At 33.9% G+C, this 16,378-nt stretch overlaps 1 protein-coding gene and 1 long non-coding RNA gene across 3 annotated transcripts; one reads left to right on the plus strand and one right to left on the minus strand.

The window, feature by feature from the left end:
- Window positions 1-466: 466 nt before the first annotated feature.
- On the minus strand, window positions 467-15,056 carry LOC101736145 (uncharacterized). Of its 2 annotated transcripts, XM_038015923.2 has the most exons (8): window positions 14,933-15,056; window positions 11,971-12,219; window positions 4,745-4,960; window positions 4,538-4,654; window positions 3,964-4,101; window positions 3,147-3,264; window positions 1,844-1,962; window positions 467-1,607 (listed from the first exon to the last, which is right to left on the minus strand). In XM_038015923.2, exons 3-8 carry the CDS (start codon window positions 4,784-4,786, stop codon window positions 876-878), a joined length of 1,266 nt encoding a protein of 421 aa, XP_037871851.1. In that variant the 5' UTR covers window positions 4,787-4,960; window positions 11,971-12,219; window positions 14,933-15,056; the 3' UTR covers window positions 467-875. The 2 variants fall into 2 exon arrangements, with proteins under 2 accessions (XP_037871851.1, XP_037871850.1); XM_038015922.2 differs by lacking the exons at window positions 11,971-12,219; window positions 14,933-15,056 and adding an exon at window positions 5,904-6,108.
- LOC134200197 (uncharacterized) lies at window positions 7,402-9,058 on the plus strand. Its single transcript, XR_009975008.1, has 3 exons — window positions 7,402-7,543; window positions 8,130-8,383; window positions 8,947-9,058. It is a non-coding gene; the product is annotated as an uncharacterized LOC134200197 (long non-coding RNA).
- Window positions 15,057-16,378: the final 1,322 nt, after the last annotated feature.

Consider the following 16,378-nt stretch of genomic DNA (forward strand, 5'->3'; position numbering starts at 1 on the left):
ACTCGAAGAAAGACTTTTGGAGACTGGAAAGTCGATTCACAATGAAATTGTTGGTGATAGTATTTTTAATTACAAAAAAAATTGTTAGGTATTTTTAGGCACATGAAAAAATACCTAACAATTTTTACAATAAATTGTTAGGCACATGAAATAATACCTAACAATTTTTTTTTGTAAAAATTGTTAGGTATTTTTTCATGTGCCTCGAGTTCGTAAATTATTTATTTTAAAGCTACTCGATTGAACCCGAAATAATTTAATATTTTTTATGGTATTTTATGATATTTCATTAATCAATGTCTTTTCTTTTCCGAATACTTCTATTGTATTCGAAAAATAAAGACATATTATCGATTTTCGACTGTCTGAGATGAATTTATGACATGTTAACAGCAACCCAAGCGCCTCCCATGGCCTTTAAGGTGTTGTTTCATGTAGGAATTTCAAATGAATATACAACTGCGAGTATATTTCGTAAATTTCTTGTTTTGTTTTGTATACAAATACCGGACATTATCTACAATTGACAATTATTACTATGAATAATGTAACAATTACAAAAAAATCAATAGCACTATTACATTTTTAAGTCACATTTCATTATAATTATAGACATAATGCACTACTGCATTATTTGTCAATTAAAGTCTATGAATACAATTAATTAAAGTATTCCATATGTCATATATGCTGAACCATTTAAGCCAATATCAATAGCAATTGCAAAATTTCATTAATTTGAATAGTTGAAATAAGCAATATAATAACTACTCCGTTTTAAAATGTATCATTACAAGTTGCATGCAGTCACTAGCGATGAGAATATTTTTTTTAATAGTAATTAATAAGAATGACTTAAAAGTACCAATGTCAGTTTACCTACGTTTCTTTTTATTGCTACCTCGAGAACTAGCATTATTCTCGCGGGGTTGGCCGTTGGAGGGTCCACTTATTGGGGGAGGAACATTCGGAGTTACATTAGGCGATTGCACTACAGCGAAACCTGTCCTGTGTGCGACGTGATTATTAGGTACAGGAATAAATTGTACTTGAGCAGGACCAGATCTGTTATTCAACAAAGTAGATTCGGATTGAAGTTGTGGTTCATCTAAAGCTGCTCTGAGCCTTTGGCGCATGCGTCTTCGCGCATTACGGGATAGTACGCGTACGGTGGTGTCGGGCCCGTCATTTTGTAAAGTAGATGCTTCTTCTGGAGCCGTAGGTGCAAGTTCATCGGCGGGTAGGTTTGAACGGATTTGAGGTCTAGGTTGCGGGTCAGCCGTAGAGCGCACTAAAGCATTAGCATCGCGACCGAGCGTAGCAAAAGCACGAGACAGTCTCACGACGTCGTTCTGTAGGTCTTGGAGGAAAGGCTCCAAATCATGAGCGGTGTGGGAATGCACAGAGTCTCTAGTGCTGCGATTGGCCACCCGTAGCACGGAGCGAGGCTGTGTCTGCTCCGCGATCTGATTGGGCGGTGAACATCGCACGGACAACTTGCAATTTATGACATCTGGCGCAGTTAATGCACGTGCGTCGGACCCGCTCACAAGCAAACAATGCCCACGCTTTTTTAATGATCCTTCACATGATCTGACCGACCACACCTGTAAAGATCACCAAATAAATTTTATTCATTCCATTATTATTTTTTTATTTTCCTCTTCCTAGCTATTCTAGTGACCTTGAGGGGTCATGCTAGATTCACCGAGCGAGGAGGTGAGCTCACGGGACTCTACTATTGTGCATTCTCTTTATTTTATAGGAAATATGTAGATGAATGCTAATAAGAATCTAATAAAACTACTATTATTGTAATTCAATGACAAATAAAATCACTTACATTGTCAATAAATATAGCTTCCCGGTCATTGCCAGATATGGTAACTGTGTAACTAAAACCATTTGCTACCCAAGGTGATGCAGCCATCGTCAACCAAGCATACAAAATATTATCTGAAACTATAATTAGTTATGTTAATAAAGTTAGGACAACATATCTAGGCAGCTTGAAAATATATGGACACAAAAAAATATGTAAGTACAGTTTCATATTTTAATTTTAGTGCTTTTAAATTGGAAAGGGTTTATTTTAATGTTATTATAACAATCACTTTCCCATTTTACACATCTTTGTTACAAAAAATTTTGAGAAAACAATCATCTTTTTAGTTATTAATTTATCTACAACCTATTTAATATTTCGTGACTACTAATTTTCATTCAAGAAGGGTTTAAGCCTTTTTTTTCTATAGATTAGTAGACAATCTGAAAAAGGGTGTGCCACTTGCGTGGAAACAAGCAGCAAAACTATACATTTTCTTGATTACTGATAACTAGAGCATGATTTTCTCACTTTTCAAACTGGAACACATGATTACTTCGCGGCTCTACTAAACCGGATGATGGTACTCAACCGTACAACAAATACTATCCTACTATATTTTGTCCTACTATACTAAGTATATAATACTTTTTTTTTATTGCTGAGATGACTTATTGCTTAGACTATATAATAGTCCTACTGTCCTACTATATAATAGGTTGGGGAAAAGTCTTTTCGCTTTATAGTATGTATGAACTAGTAATAAAATAATGAGTCTTGGTATTTTGATCAGAAGCCCCAAAATTTATATAGCAATGGGGATAGCAAAAAGTTATCGAACAAAATGGTACCTACATACTTTAGTTAAATGTAAATAAAGTATATTAAAAAATGTTGTGAACTTTCTTTAAAAATACGAAGAAACTTTTTCCTCAACCTATTATTTTGATTGAAGATCATACATGCTAGTATAGTTTTAGAACACTGTTGCTTATTCTTTGGTGTATCTACGAGAGAGCTGAATGCTGCTAGATGTAAAAATCAACTTGCTTTAATAAGTTTACAATATCAAACACGCCTTCTAGTTTTTGTCTAAAAATTTATTCTATTTTGAACAGCATTTTTATTAGTTTGAAATGATTGAAAAATTATTTTGTGCCATGCTTACAACTGTTACTAAAACTCGCTTGAACGTCATGCATTTGCCAGGTTATCTATCTATCTCTTAGGTTTATGGAGTTTCCTTTTAGATTTTTGCCAGGTTTAATTTTAAAATGATTGCATCATTATTTGACAGAAATAAACAAAAAAATATACTTACATATTTCAATGGTTAAGAAAAATATGCCCATGTTTGAAATTTTGATTGCAGTTACTAATTTCCCAAGAGTGGTGGAGATCTGCCATGCTTGAAGGTATTCACCGCCTTCTGCTCGTCCCTGCAATTTAAGTATTAATTAGAGGAATTTGTATAATAATAGTTTGTCTTTGCATCAATTAGTCTGAATACATATTATTATACATACTGTAAAAACAGTTAGAATTTACGTCTCAAGGACGAGTGGGTCTAAAGCATTAACCTAGTTGATGTCTATGGGCTCCAGTGACTACTTAATACTGATAACACTTCATGGGTGGGCCAACCATTATACAATCTGATTGCGAGGCATTTACATTGTATTGACTATAAATTCCTACTTTAAAATTGGTCACAAGACAATTCAATAAAAAAAAGAAAAAACCATTAGTTGGGTTTTACATACTATAAAAATTATTAAAAAAGATCGTACAGTAGTGACTTGCCTAGTACAAAACTATGTATGATTGATGACATACTATTTTCGTTTTGTTTTAATGCATTACTAATTTAGAAACTTTCACTTACATCTTCTTCTTTTCTTTACTAATAATATAAGCGTTTTTTAACATTTTCTCAAAACCAATATCAATTATTCTTATCTACAAACCCACTGAGATCTCCTGATCTTTCTCAGTGGGTCATGATTCTGAATTACAGAAGCACTGCTCTTATTCGAGTTAGTGGTAGCCTCCCAGATTGAGCTGGTAAGCTCACCTACCAAACAATGTGCAGTTGTAAATAGCCCCATAGGCTACTAATGATTAGGGAAAAGACTTACCTCTAAAAGTTCTGGAGAATGAAAGTAGCGAAGGTGGTTAAGTAAACGAGCTGCTGGAAGTCTGATGGAATTCCCATTCTTGCAGCAGAGGCAACGAAAAAGTCCTTTACATGGGTTAGGGGCCACTACTGAATTTTGCTGTAGGTAGTAAACATAAAATAAGTTTAATTTGTATATAAAAAATAGAAAGTACAATTTCAAAAGTTACCAAATGGGCCAAATGATAGTTGTTAAAACTAGTTAAGTTACATTTCATTTCTCAGTATTCATGTCCAGAATTTTTTTTTTTTTTATTTTTTTTTTTTTCATTCAAGTATCATCAACATAACCACTAATAACTTCTTTATTACTATAATTCTACATTGAATATATGATCAAAAGTTTTCAGCATTCCCATTTAAAAAATTTAAATGTATAAATTATATGAATTTGAATTGTGAAATATAAGTATTGATTCCATTTTCAAATGGGCAGTTCTAGGCACTATGTATCTTAAGGGACTACAGCAGAGAGTGACTGCACTCACTGAAATCATAAAATGAAGACATCTGCAAAGACTCCAATACCAACTTACATTATCGTTATTTTCATCTTCACCCAAATATTCTGCATTGTCAGATCCACTGTCTCTTGCTGGTGTACTACTACTATCTGAAGCTAATAATCCTCTTGTAACTTTTCCACCTAATTTCTAAAATATTTCACTCATTAGTATTTGTTTTTTAAATAGAACTGTAAATGTCACCGCATTTATGACAATAATTATTTTGTGAAGACTTACAAAAGCTCTTAGTTTCCGGACATTTGCAATGAGCTCTTCCATGGCATAGTTCCTGGTTCCAAAAAATAGTGCCCTGCATACCGGGCAGACAGAAAGCCGAACTTTACATCTGCCACATACATTATGACCTTCATTGCATTGGAAAATATGACCTGTAGGGATTTCATAACATACTGGACACTGAAGTAAGTTATCCAAGTCTGGCAATTCGTCAACCTAAAAACCACAATATAATTCATTTATTTTTTTAATTAAATCCGCAAACCGCAATTCTGATTGCGCAAATCTGCAAAGATGAGTAGCTTCCAAAGCAATGATATAAAATATATCTTTGCTTTGGAAGCTATTCATCAACTTCTAAGCCAAAGCTTTGTCAAAGTCTATTCCTTTTATTGATAATAATCATCTTAAGCTTAGGAGTTCTAATAAAAATTATGCATTTCTATAATTAATAATTAAATTTAACTTAATATTTTTAATTTTAAATTAATATAATTTCACAGTGCCTTTAAACGACGCAGCATGAATGCAACAACCTCTTAATTTTCCTCTTAATTTACTTGTCTGTATGCTAAGGCAATTAAAAAACCTTGGAGGAAGACGTCAAAGATTCAATAACACCTTCCTATTGAATCTTAACCTCTTCCTAACTGCCTTAATGTACAACGGATTTCGGAAATGGACTTTAAAGATATAACTGTAGAGTATGAAATTTGTTTTTTATAATGTAAAGTTCGCATAAGATACGTTTATAGTAATTGAATGTATTTTAATAATTTTGGGATGTCGAAAACTAGCAGTTAAAGTTTGCAACGAAACTTATTCACGAACAGATAACAAGTAGGTAGTTCTTTTTTTTTTTCTTAATTAGTATTTACGAGATTACATCTAAAGATTTCCTGATCTGAAACATGATCAGAATATTTCGAAATAAACAAGCACTGCAGCAATTTGAAAAAAAAAGCTCTCTACCTACCTTTTACTAAGAAATGAAAATTAGTGTACTACTTTCAAAACCATGAACAAATAAGAATACACAGAACAATAAACAAATATGATGTTAAAAAACTATATTCAAATTTGGCTAATAAACAATCGGTCTACAAGTTTAATGGAAATTCTTGATTCAATTGTTGAACTCAAGATTAATTGTACAAACCTTATTTTCAACTATCTCCGACATTATGTAAAATAACGTCGGTTGATTGATGAAAAAATCAATCTAGCCACTATGTATACTTAGCAATATCCTATAATGTTAAAGTTAAAAACAAAAAAACAGCTGGCACCTTTACAAATGGCGTGGTATTTTTAGTAATTGATTTTTATAATTTCGTTGGTGGTTGCCAGCCTAGTCGGTAACGGTTATTTTTTTTTTTTTAATTTATTGAAAGCATTGGCAACACGGCCATCAGCTTAAACTAATTTTACAAAAAAATAGAACATGAACTAGAACTTACAATAAAACACAAATAAAAGAAACAAACCAAACCAAGAAACAATTACAAATCATTGAAAATAACAAATTAATGACAAAATGAATTGCAAGAACTTACTATAAAAAAATAAAAACTTACAAGTTTTCTTTCAACAAACAACAAAAAAAGAATATGAGTCGTTATAAAAAAATAATTAAACTTGCACATAAGCAGGAGACCTATGATACATTCATGAATTATACATTCATAGTCGTCCTATAGTGTGAAGTACAAAATTATACACTATTGAGAATAGTTGTGGAAGCTTTAAAATACCTTGAATGGAATTAGGAATAGATTTTAAGCCTGTGTCTTTACATAATGCATTAAACAATAATCTCTGTTGATTGAATTCAGGACAATTAAAAAAAATATGATCTAGATCACACATGCCAGAGTTACAATAAGTACATGCAGCTGAATCACTTAACTTTAATCTAAAAAGATGCGCAGGAAAATGGCCGTGGCCTATACGTAATCTACAAATAATCGATATAAAGGCTCTTCCCGGGAAGAATCTAAAACTATCAAACCAAGATTTAGTACTAGGTACTGGGACTATTTCAGCTAACCATTTACCTTTCGTTTCTCTGGACTTAGACAAGTAATTAGACCAACGTTTCATCATATTTTGTTTAATTGAATAAACTAAATCTGAATACGGAACTTTAAAATCGGAAATATTTATATCTTTTGTAGATTTCGCTAATTTATCAACAAATTCATTACCCACAATACCAGAGTGACCTGGCACCCAGCAAAATTCAATAAATATATTTCTAAAATACAAAAAACTCAAACAACTTCTTAACTTATAAATTAAATAATTTACAGATGCACTAATACATTTATTTCTAAGAGCTTGCAAGGCGCTCATTGAATCAGATAGAATTAAAATTTTGTCCCCTGCAGAGTAATTTACTCGAATGTGCTCTAAAGCATATATAATGCCTAGTACTTCAGCCGAAAAAACAGAGAAAAAATTGCTACATTTATAAACTGATCCTATGTTCATGGATGAATCAAAAAATGCAAAACTAGTTCTATCTTTAGTTTTAGAGCCATCTGTATACACTTTAACAAAATCAGTCTTATCTTCAAGGAACTCCAGAAAATCATTTTTAGATTTAAACTTGATTAGATCAACAGCCACATCTCTCAACATGTCATGAAAGTTATATTCGAAACAAGGCAATACGGTAGACCAAAATACCACATCCTGAAATTCAAAATTCAAGTACGTTAAGGCACTGGATATGGATGAAGAATTAGGAAGCGGAATTAAATTATAATTTGGAATATTTGCATACTTCAAATACCTGTAAGTTACTTGATTATCACGGCTAATAAGCTTAAGGCAATAATTATCTAATATAAAACTTCTTCGTATGAATAGAGGAACAATACCAGCCTCAACTTCCAAGGAATTAATGGGAGACGACATCATAGCACCAGTAATTATTCGTAATGCTCTATTTTGCACAATATCTAATTTCTTAAGAAGAGAAAAATTTGCGTCCGAAAAGAACATACAGCCATAATCGAAATGGCTTCGGATTGTTGCAATGTAAATAGTTTTTAAAACTTTGGGATCAGCTCCCCATTTTATTCCAGTTAGCGATTTTAATATATTCAAACCTAATTCAGCTCTTTTACAAATAACATCAATATGAGTTTTCCACGAAAGATCAAAATCTAGAGAAAGACCAACATATTTTACGAAAGATTGAGCAGGAATAATAACATAATTGTATAAAACTTTAGGGTAATGCAATCCATTTTGGGAAAATAAAATTGCAGTACTTTTGGAAATATTGACCTCAAGTTTTAGGGAATTTGTAAGTAAATCGTAAATATTACGCAAACAACTATTCATAACCGATTCACCACTTTTAATATCATTACAGTTTACATAGAGAACAAGATCGTCAGCAAAGAATAAATGTTTAACAGAATTTGGAATTTTCTTTATGAAACATACTAAACTAAGTATGAATATGAGAGGTGATAAAACGCAACCTTGAGGAGTACCTTTAGTAGAAATTTTAGGACCAAATAAACTAGATTTAATTTTCAAAAACATAGAGCGCTTGTTCAGGAAATTGTACAGCCAGAACAGAACATGTCCTGGAAAGCCTAAAGAATGTAGACTTTCAATAAGGTAGGAATGATCTATATTATCAAAAGCCCCTTTAATATCCAAAAATACCGCTAATGTAAATTGATTATTATGGAAGTTATTTTTAATATCGCCAATCAAACAGCTTAAGTTATCTATTGTACTTTTACCTTTACGAAATCCGTATTGAGTACTTGGTATTAAGTTGTTATTTTCAGTAAACCACTCTAACCTGTTTTTTAACATAGTTTCGAAAATTTTCGAAAAACAAGAAGTTAATGAAATGGGTCTGTGAGAATTGATACAGTTGGGATCCTTGTAAAGCTTTAAAATCGGTACTACATGTTGAGTTTTCCAAATCGGAGGAATACAGTTGTTTTGCCAAAGATCATTAAATATTTGACATAAAATTTCCTTGGCATACTGGGGAAGATTTTTGATTACTTTATAAGAGATGAAATCAGGACCAGGGGAGGTTTCCTTTTTATTTTCTAATGCAGTCGCAAATTCGCCCATAGAGAATGGGTCTACCAGCCATTGAGCCTCCGGTTTTCCGTGGCTGTTAAAAAAATCTTGTAACTTAGATTCGGAAATTTCATTCTCAGAACCAGCTATCGAATCCAAAAACAAAGATGCATTAGCGGGATTTTGAAAAAAACTTGAAGACGAAGAAATGTTATTGAGTTTAGCGTGCTTAAATCTACGAATGTGATCCCAAATAATTTTTCTCGAAGTCATTCGATTGAATGATGAACAAAGATTCATCCAGCTTGAACGTTTTATTTCATATAAAGTTCTTTTCTTCAAAGCGTCCAGCTTTTTAAAAATAATATAGTTTTCCATATTTGGATAATGCTTGTACGATAATAAAGCAACTTTGGCTTGTAAAACTACGCGGTCACAATCAGCATTCCACCAAGGAACAGCTTTGGAACAATTCCGTTTTTTGTGCGAGTAACACTTTTTGTCAAAAGTCATTAATATGTCATGTAAAATACTCAAAAACATATTATAATTTTCAAGAGGGTTATCAGCGAAGCTAAAACTTGAAAACTCACTTTCACATAACTTATTAAATTTTGACCAGTCAATCTTATTAAAATTTATGTTAGCTAAAGAGGTATTATCTAGTGTATCAACTTGATTTATTGAAGAGGTGGTCGGGCCAAAGGAAGGATGGGAAGGAAGAAAAGCATCGTTAAAGACTTCAATAAGTAGTGGGAAATGATTACTACTGAGCAAATCATCAAGGACAGAAACTGTGCAACTAGAGCTAAGAGCAGGGGAAGCGAATACTAGATCCAATACATTTCCTTGTTGACCAAATGGAGCAAAGGTTGTGATTGTGTCATCATTTAAACAGACTAACTCAGAACTTTCCACATAATCATGAAGGGCTTTACCTCTTCTATCATTGACTCTTGAACTCCAGGAAGCATGATGTGCATTGAAGTCACCAATTATTAAATAATTATTTGAAACAAATTTAGAACATGAATCTTTCAATAAATTAATAGTGAACTTACCATTTGGTGGTGGAGGAATGTAAACACATAAAATGTCAAAAGAAAAATTATTAATGTAAACTGTAATTAAAATATTTTGAAAATGATATTGAGAAATTGTGTCTATTATTTTAAATTTATACTTAGAGCGTAATGCAATAGCAACCCCACCATGTGGGTGGTTGGAATCTCTTCTTATAACATTAAATCCAGGTAATTTGATGATTTTATGTGAAGTTAACCAGGTTTCATTGAATAAAATCATATCAACACACTTGTCAAGTTTACTGAGGAAATTTTTAAGTTGATCTAATTTAGGAAATAAACTTCTAGAGTTCCAATGAATGATATTAAACTGACCAACAGAATTATGCATATAAGATTGAGTAGAACTATCCATAATTTATGATGTAAAATTCATTACTAGCATTTCTTTAATTAACTGAGTAGATATAGGTCCAGAAGGGGATTTAGAATCCTTTTTCTTTAACAATTCTATTAAAGTTTTTGTAATGGTTCTGATGACAATTTCTGAATTGATAATGTCTGAAATTAAAGCCCTACCTTGAGGGGTCTTCGCAGATATAGGTATGTCAGAAGAGGTCACGGGGTTCTTAATGACAGGAGTCTTTAGTATGGCTGCATATGATGTTTGCTTGCCGATGATCTTATTTTTTACTTCAGCAACCTTGGCTGCCTTTACTGAGCAAGAGTAAGAAACTGCAGAATGTGGCCCACTGCAGTTGGAGCACTTGAAGATGTTGGGAGTGCTGCACTCCTTATAAAAATGATTGCCTGAACAAATAGAGCAAACTTGAGTGGCTTTACAGGCACCACTTCCATGTCCGAATTTGTAGCATTTGAAGCACTGTAACACAGGTCTAATATAATCCGAAACAGGCATCCAAATATGCTCGTATGTGACGTGATCAGGATGGCTAGACGCCAAAAATGTAACCAGCACAGTTTGCAGTGGCTTGTCACTTCCATTCTCTTGTTTTTTGAAAAATCTTTTTACTCCGAGTATTGTGCATGAAGCTTTTAAATTTACTAAAAGAGATTCTTCGTTCAATTCCACAGGAGCTCGAATAATTCCTTGACTCTCAATGCTATCGTAAGGTATTTTTGCTGTCCAATTGTTTAACTCCATAAAACTTACATTTAATAAAAAAGCGTTGGCATCCCGAGCACAGCCAAAGTAAATTTTAGCAAAAAAGGTACCAGCAGCTTTGACATACTGGACCCCTTGAATATTTTTTAATGCTTTGTTTATTTTTAACAGGTCCATTGGGACTCTGTTATTTGGTTGTGAGATGCTTGATTGAAGAAGCACTGGGTATTCTTTTTTTGTAAGGTCTTCGTAAAGAGCATGGTGGTCTTTAAAAAGACCGCGCTTATTTTTAATGAAAGTCATTTTTATTTTGCGGCTTTCGTCGTATTCAGATGACTTCATTCTTCTTTTTCCCATTATTATGGGAGCGGACACAGGGGCGGAGCTGAAGCCCTCACCCCCGTCGTCATCGTCCATTATTACGGAACACACTTATGAAATATAATTTTAAACTCAAACACAGTGAAAAATTAGGAAACAATGTCGTAAAAAAGGGCTAAAACCAAATAAATTAAAATTAACTTGAAAAAAGCGCCTATTTAGTTTGACGTTCCCGCCCTTTTTTTTTTTTTCCGGTAACGGTTATGTCTATGACACAGAAAATACACCAAATCCTAATTAATGTCTATGGTTAACAGTTGAAACCCAGTTAAAGGGCACAAGTGCGGCAAAATAAAACAAAGCCGCTAGATACTACATCCATATCGAGTTCTTCTAAAAAGTTCACTGAAGTCTCAGTAAATAACCAAACATTTTACTGAACCCTTAGTATTTAAGATCATCCCAATTGATTCAAGTCTTAAATTAATCAACTTTATCTCATTTCGCATCGTATCTAATTTTTATATAGCAAATTCTTTATAATTTATTAATTTTATTTTTTTATAAACTCAACAGTGGCATCGCAAGAAGCCAAATGCAATAATTAAAAAAATTCCTCACATATCCCGCTGGCCCACTCTTGGTGCTGCTGGACTCTATTAATACTAAGGCTTGTAGAAACTAAAACTCACGTCATCGTACTCGTTTCATTTGCTGAAGAGTTCGAGGTGATACTTAGCGTAGTATCAGCCCACTAAGCATCTTGCCGCATTTTCACAGTGGATAACGATTCCAATCCGGTGGTAGATGCACTGACGACGCAGATTTTCTTTGGCTGTTGGGCTTTCTTCGGTAACACTCGGGCTATTAGCAAAGCCTCCCCTCTCGGCTGAGCCATCAAGTTCATCTATGCGGCCAAGGTTTCCGGGTCAACCACAATCCTTCGATGCAAGAAAAAAATCATTTACTACCTATGGACTGTATATCATCAATAACTAGAGGCGGTTGCAGTTTGTTAAGAGTTCAATTGGAACTATAAATTTAAATCAAATAAAACAACAGTTAAAGCGTATGTTTCATTTAACGTTCGTGATGTCCAAAAAACTAATGTGTACAAGTGAATGATAATGGACGAGAATGCCGACGATCGAAAATTATGGTATAAAAAAGAGTAGGCCTGTGGCGGGTAGCCATCATACAACGCAAGATATTTGACAGATGCCTGAATCTCGCTTACGACATTTTCCAGAGAAGCTTGCATATATACAAGTTCCGAACAACAACATTCGGACTTCGGACAGTCGGTCTACCGAGCAATATCACCCGTTCGGTGGAAGATCTTCCCTTGGTCGCTTAATCATCCCCAAAGGCCTATGGCCAGCAGTGGGCATCAAGGGGCCTAAGATAAATACGACTTACTATAATTTCTCTGGATAAAAATAAATGTTTTCAGACACGCATCACCTTTATATATTTAGTCTGGCCCATGGAGTTAATAAGTACCTACAACTGGAGTGCTGTCTAATGCCGAGAAATCGGTCTCGAAAGAGAATACTTTTTGGTCGCGGTGTCCTTGTCTAATGTGGTGACCATATAAAATTTATTTATAGGACAAAATTATACACATGCATCAGTTTTGAATTTTCCTTAAGCAATCCTGTGTAGCCCTATATAAATACAAAACACGTGCTTGGAACAGTTTATTTATGTAAATTCAATTCTAAACATTGCTTCGTCGTCATGGTGACTTTTTTTCGACGGTTTTTTTTGGAAATTGCTGCGTTGTCGAAAATCTAGCACTGAGTTTTATTACAAACATCATTACCTCAGTTCTATTACTTAAACTTCCTCAAACTCATGTTTAACGTCCGAACACTCAACCGCGACTTAAATATTAAGTTCTGTTAGTAGTTAAATATAAGTAGTTCTGGCTAAGTGTGCCGTGCAAATTAATATTTGACACACTGAGTGAGACACTGCAACACACATGGTCTGCGCGTATCGGGTGCTCTTTTCCTACATTCACATCTTCAATTGATTTAAAATTGCTTGTATTTTTACTCAAATTTGGTTTAAGCGTTTTCAATTTTGGAATTTTCATATCAAATATGCACGTCGCTCTAGTCGCCCTATTATGGATAAAATTGATACCATTTTTGAAAAAGTGGAGCAAAATCGGCATATCAGTAGTTACGACGTAGCTGAAGAACTGGGAATTGACCACAAAATAGTTTTGGCGCATTTGAAAAAACCTACACAAAAAAGCTCGATATTTGGGTACCTCATGAGTTCACTGAAAGGACCCTAATGGACCCTGTACTCATTTGTGGTTCTTTATTACGACGTAATGAAACCGAACCATTTTTGAAGAAGCTGATTACTGGTGATGAAAAGTGGATCACGTACGACAAGAACTTGCGAAAAAGGTCGTGGTCAAAGGCCGGTCAGGCTTCACAGACTGGCGAAGCCCGGGTTAACTCACAACAAGGTGATGCTGTGTGTGTGGTGGGATTGAAAGGGCATTATTCATTATGAGAGGCCAACCACCAAGCAGGACCATCGATTCTGAACTCTACTGCGAACAACTAATGAGATTAAAGCAAGAAGTTGAGAGAGAGAAAGCGGCCGGAATTAATCAACAGAAGGGGTGTGGTTTTTCATCATGATAACGCTAGACCTGAAACATCTTTAGCCACTCAGCAAAAATTAAGAGGGCTTGGCTGGAAGGTGTTAATGCATCCGCCGTATAGTCCTGACCTTGCACCTTCAGATTTCCACATGTTTCGGTCTCTTCAGAATTCTTTAGGCAGTGTCAGGTTAACATCACGAGAAGACTGTCAAAACTAATTGTCGCGGTATTTTGATCAGAAGCATAAACCTTTAAAGTAGGGACACGACATATTGTTCTATACGTACAATTGCTTAAATAAATAGCACCCACTTTGAAGGTACACACATAAACATATACAGTCAAAATCTGTTATATCGACATCGAAGGGACTGCTCATACTCAGTCGTAAAAACCGATAGTCGTAACAACCGGTGATGTTTAATGTATATCGTGCAAGTACAAACAAATCGATAGGGAATTATTGGAAAAATATATTTACATAATACGCGATTTTTCTTCAATATTACAGTCAAAACCGTTTACTGCGACATCGTTTAATACAACATGCCGGTTATAATAACCAAAAACAAAGGTCCCAGCTGAATGCCATATGACCGCCTTATTAAAAATATTGCTTTATACGACATTGGTAATAACGACATACCTCATAAAACGACCACATTTAACTAATATTTCGGAGAATTAGATCTGTTAGAACGACCGGCTAAGCTGTATTGTAAAAAATTTGAATAGGTATCCACATTTGTCTTCAATGGCTATTAAAATCAGGAAAGAAAACAATAGGATTTAGTTTTCTAATTCTTAGAAACAAAACACGTGCATGCGGTAGAGTCAAAGCCCGCTTCTTCATATCTCTTCAGTTAGTTTGTTACTTATCTATACACAAGACGCACCAAAACTTTGTGGAGTTATTCGTGAAACTTTCAAAATGTCGCAAAGAAAAACGTCATTTCTTGTGACTTCCTCTCTAAAATCACTTAATTAATAAATATTTAACGAATTTACAATAGTGTTTTACTCACTGCGGAATAAAACTATTTTATTTTAATAGTTCCGAAGAGATTTTGTCGGTAGCCTTTTTCCCGAAATATCTAAACAGAATGTCTAAATATGTTTTGATGACATATTTTAAAGAGGTATTTATGATTAGTGTCATGATGAATAGATTCCGACCGAAAAATGGTGTCCGATATTTCGGATTCAGATATATTATTAAGTGTATAATCTATGTTTCGGATGAGGGCTCCATAATGAATTTAAATATATATAGATAATAGTTTTGGGGCATCGACCTTCTTGAGATCCTATAAAATATGTTTTAATTATTATTTTTGTACGTTTTAAGCATGATAAAATTAGAAATTTTATATAAGCTATGTTTCGGATGAGGGCTCCATAATGAATTTAAATATATATAGATAATAGTTTTGGGGCATCGACCTTCTTGGGATCCTATAAAATATGTTTTAATTATTATTTTTGTACGTTTTAAGCATGATAAAATTAGAAATTTTATATAAGCAATCATATTAAATCGATATCTAAGTCAATAAATAATGTACAACCCAAAACAGACGGCCGAACTGACGTGATAATGACATTTGGCGCGCTAAACATGGCGGATTTTCGGCCTCATTAGACGGAGACGGAGACATTTTCGTATTTTCATGTTTCATTTTATGTACGCACTGAAATACTGTTATATTGTTTTCTTGCGAGTTAAAGTGCTGAGTGAGAACGAGATAGATATATGTTTATGTGTGTGCCTTCAAAATGGGTGCTATTTATATAAGCAATTGTACGTATAGAACAATATGTCGTGTCCCTACTATATAGGTCTATGATCAGAAGCCCCAAAATTTCTATAGCAATGGGATCATATCCCTACCTACAAGATGGCAAAAAGTTATCGAAAAAAATACTTACATACTTTAGTTAAATGTAAATAAACAATATTAAAAAATGTTGTGAATTTTCTTAAAAAATGGTAAGAAACTTTCTCCCCAACTTATTAATTGAGACTGTACCATTTGCAACGGTGGCACTACCCTAATTGATCCTTTCGCGATAGACACTTTTACCACAGTTTAAAATTGTGCTCCTTAGCTATACCTACCTGCATAATACGTACATTGATGAAATGAAATGGAAGGATTTATTGTCATTAAAATTTAGTACTTTTGGAAAGACAACGTCCAGCAACTTGTTTTTTTTTCCCAAACATGACCATTCTCATAGATGCTAGCCAATCGATACGCCACCATCATTGCACATTGAAACCTGAATATATGGTGAACCTTAAAAAATCAATTCACACAGCTTTGGCCATTGCTTTCCCCAAAAATTTCTAGCTATATAGGCTTGTGTAACTCGTTCCGATACTGCTCCCTTATGGTGGAACGAGCCCGCTTACTTCTGTGTAGTGGTTTCTTTCTACAGTTCAAATAACTCCTGTGTGCTTAGTGCGA

Source organism: Bombyx mori, chromosome 15, assembly GCF_030269925.1.
Source record: "Bombyx mori chromosome 15, ASM3026992v2".
NCBI lineage: Eukaryota > Metazoa > Arthropoda > Insecta > Lepidoptera > Bombycidae > Bombyx > Bombyx mori.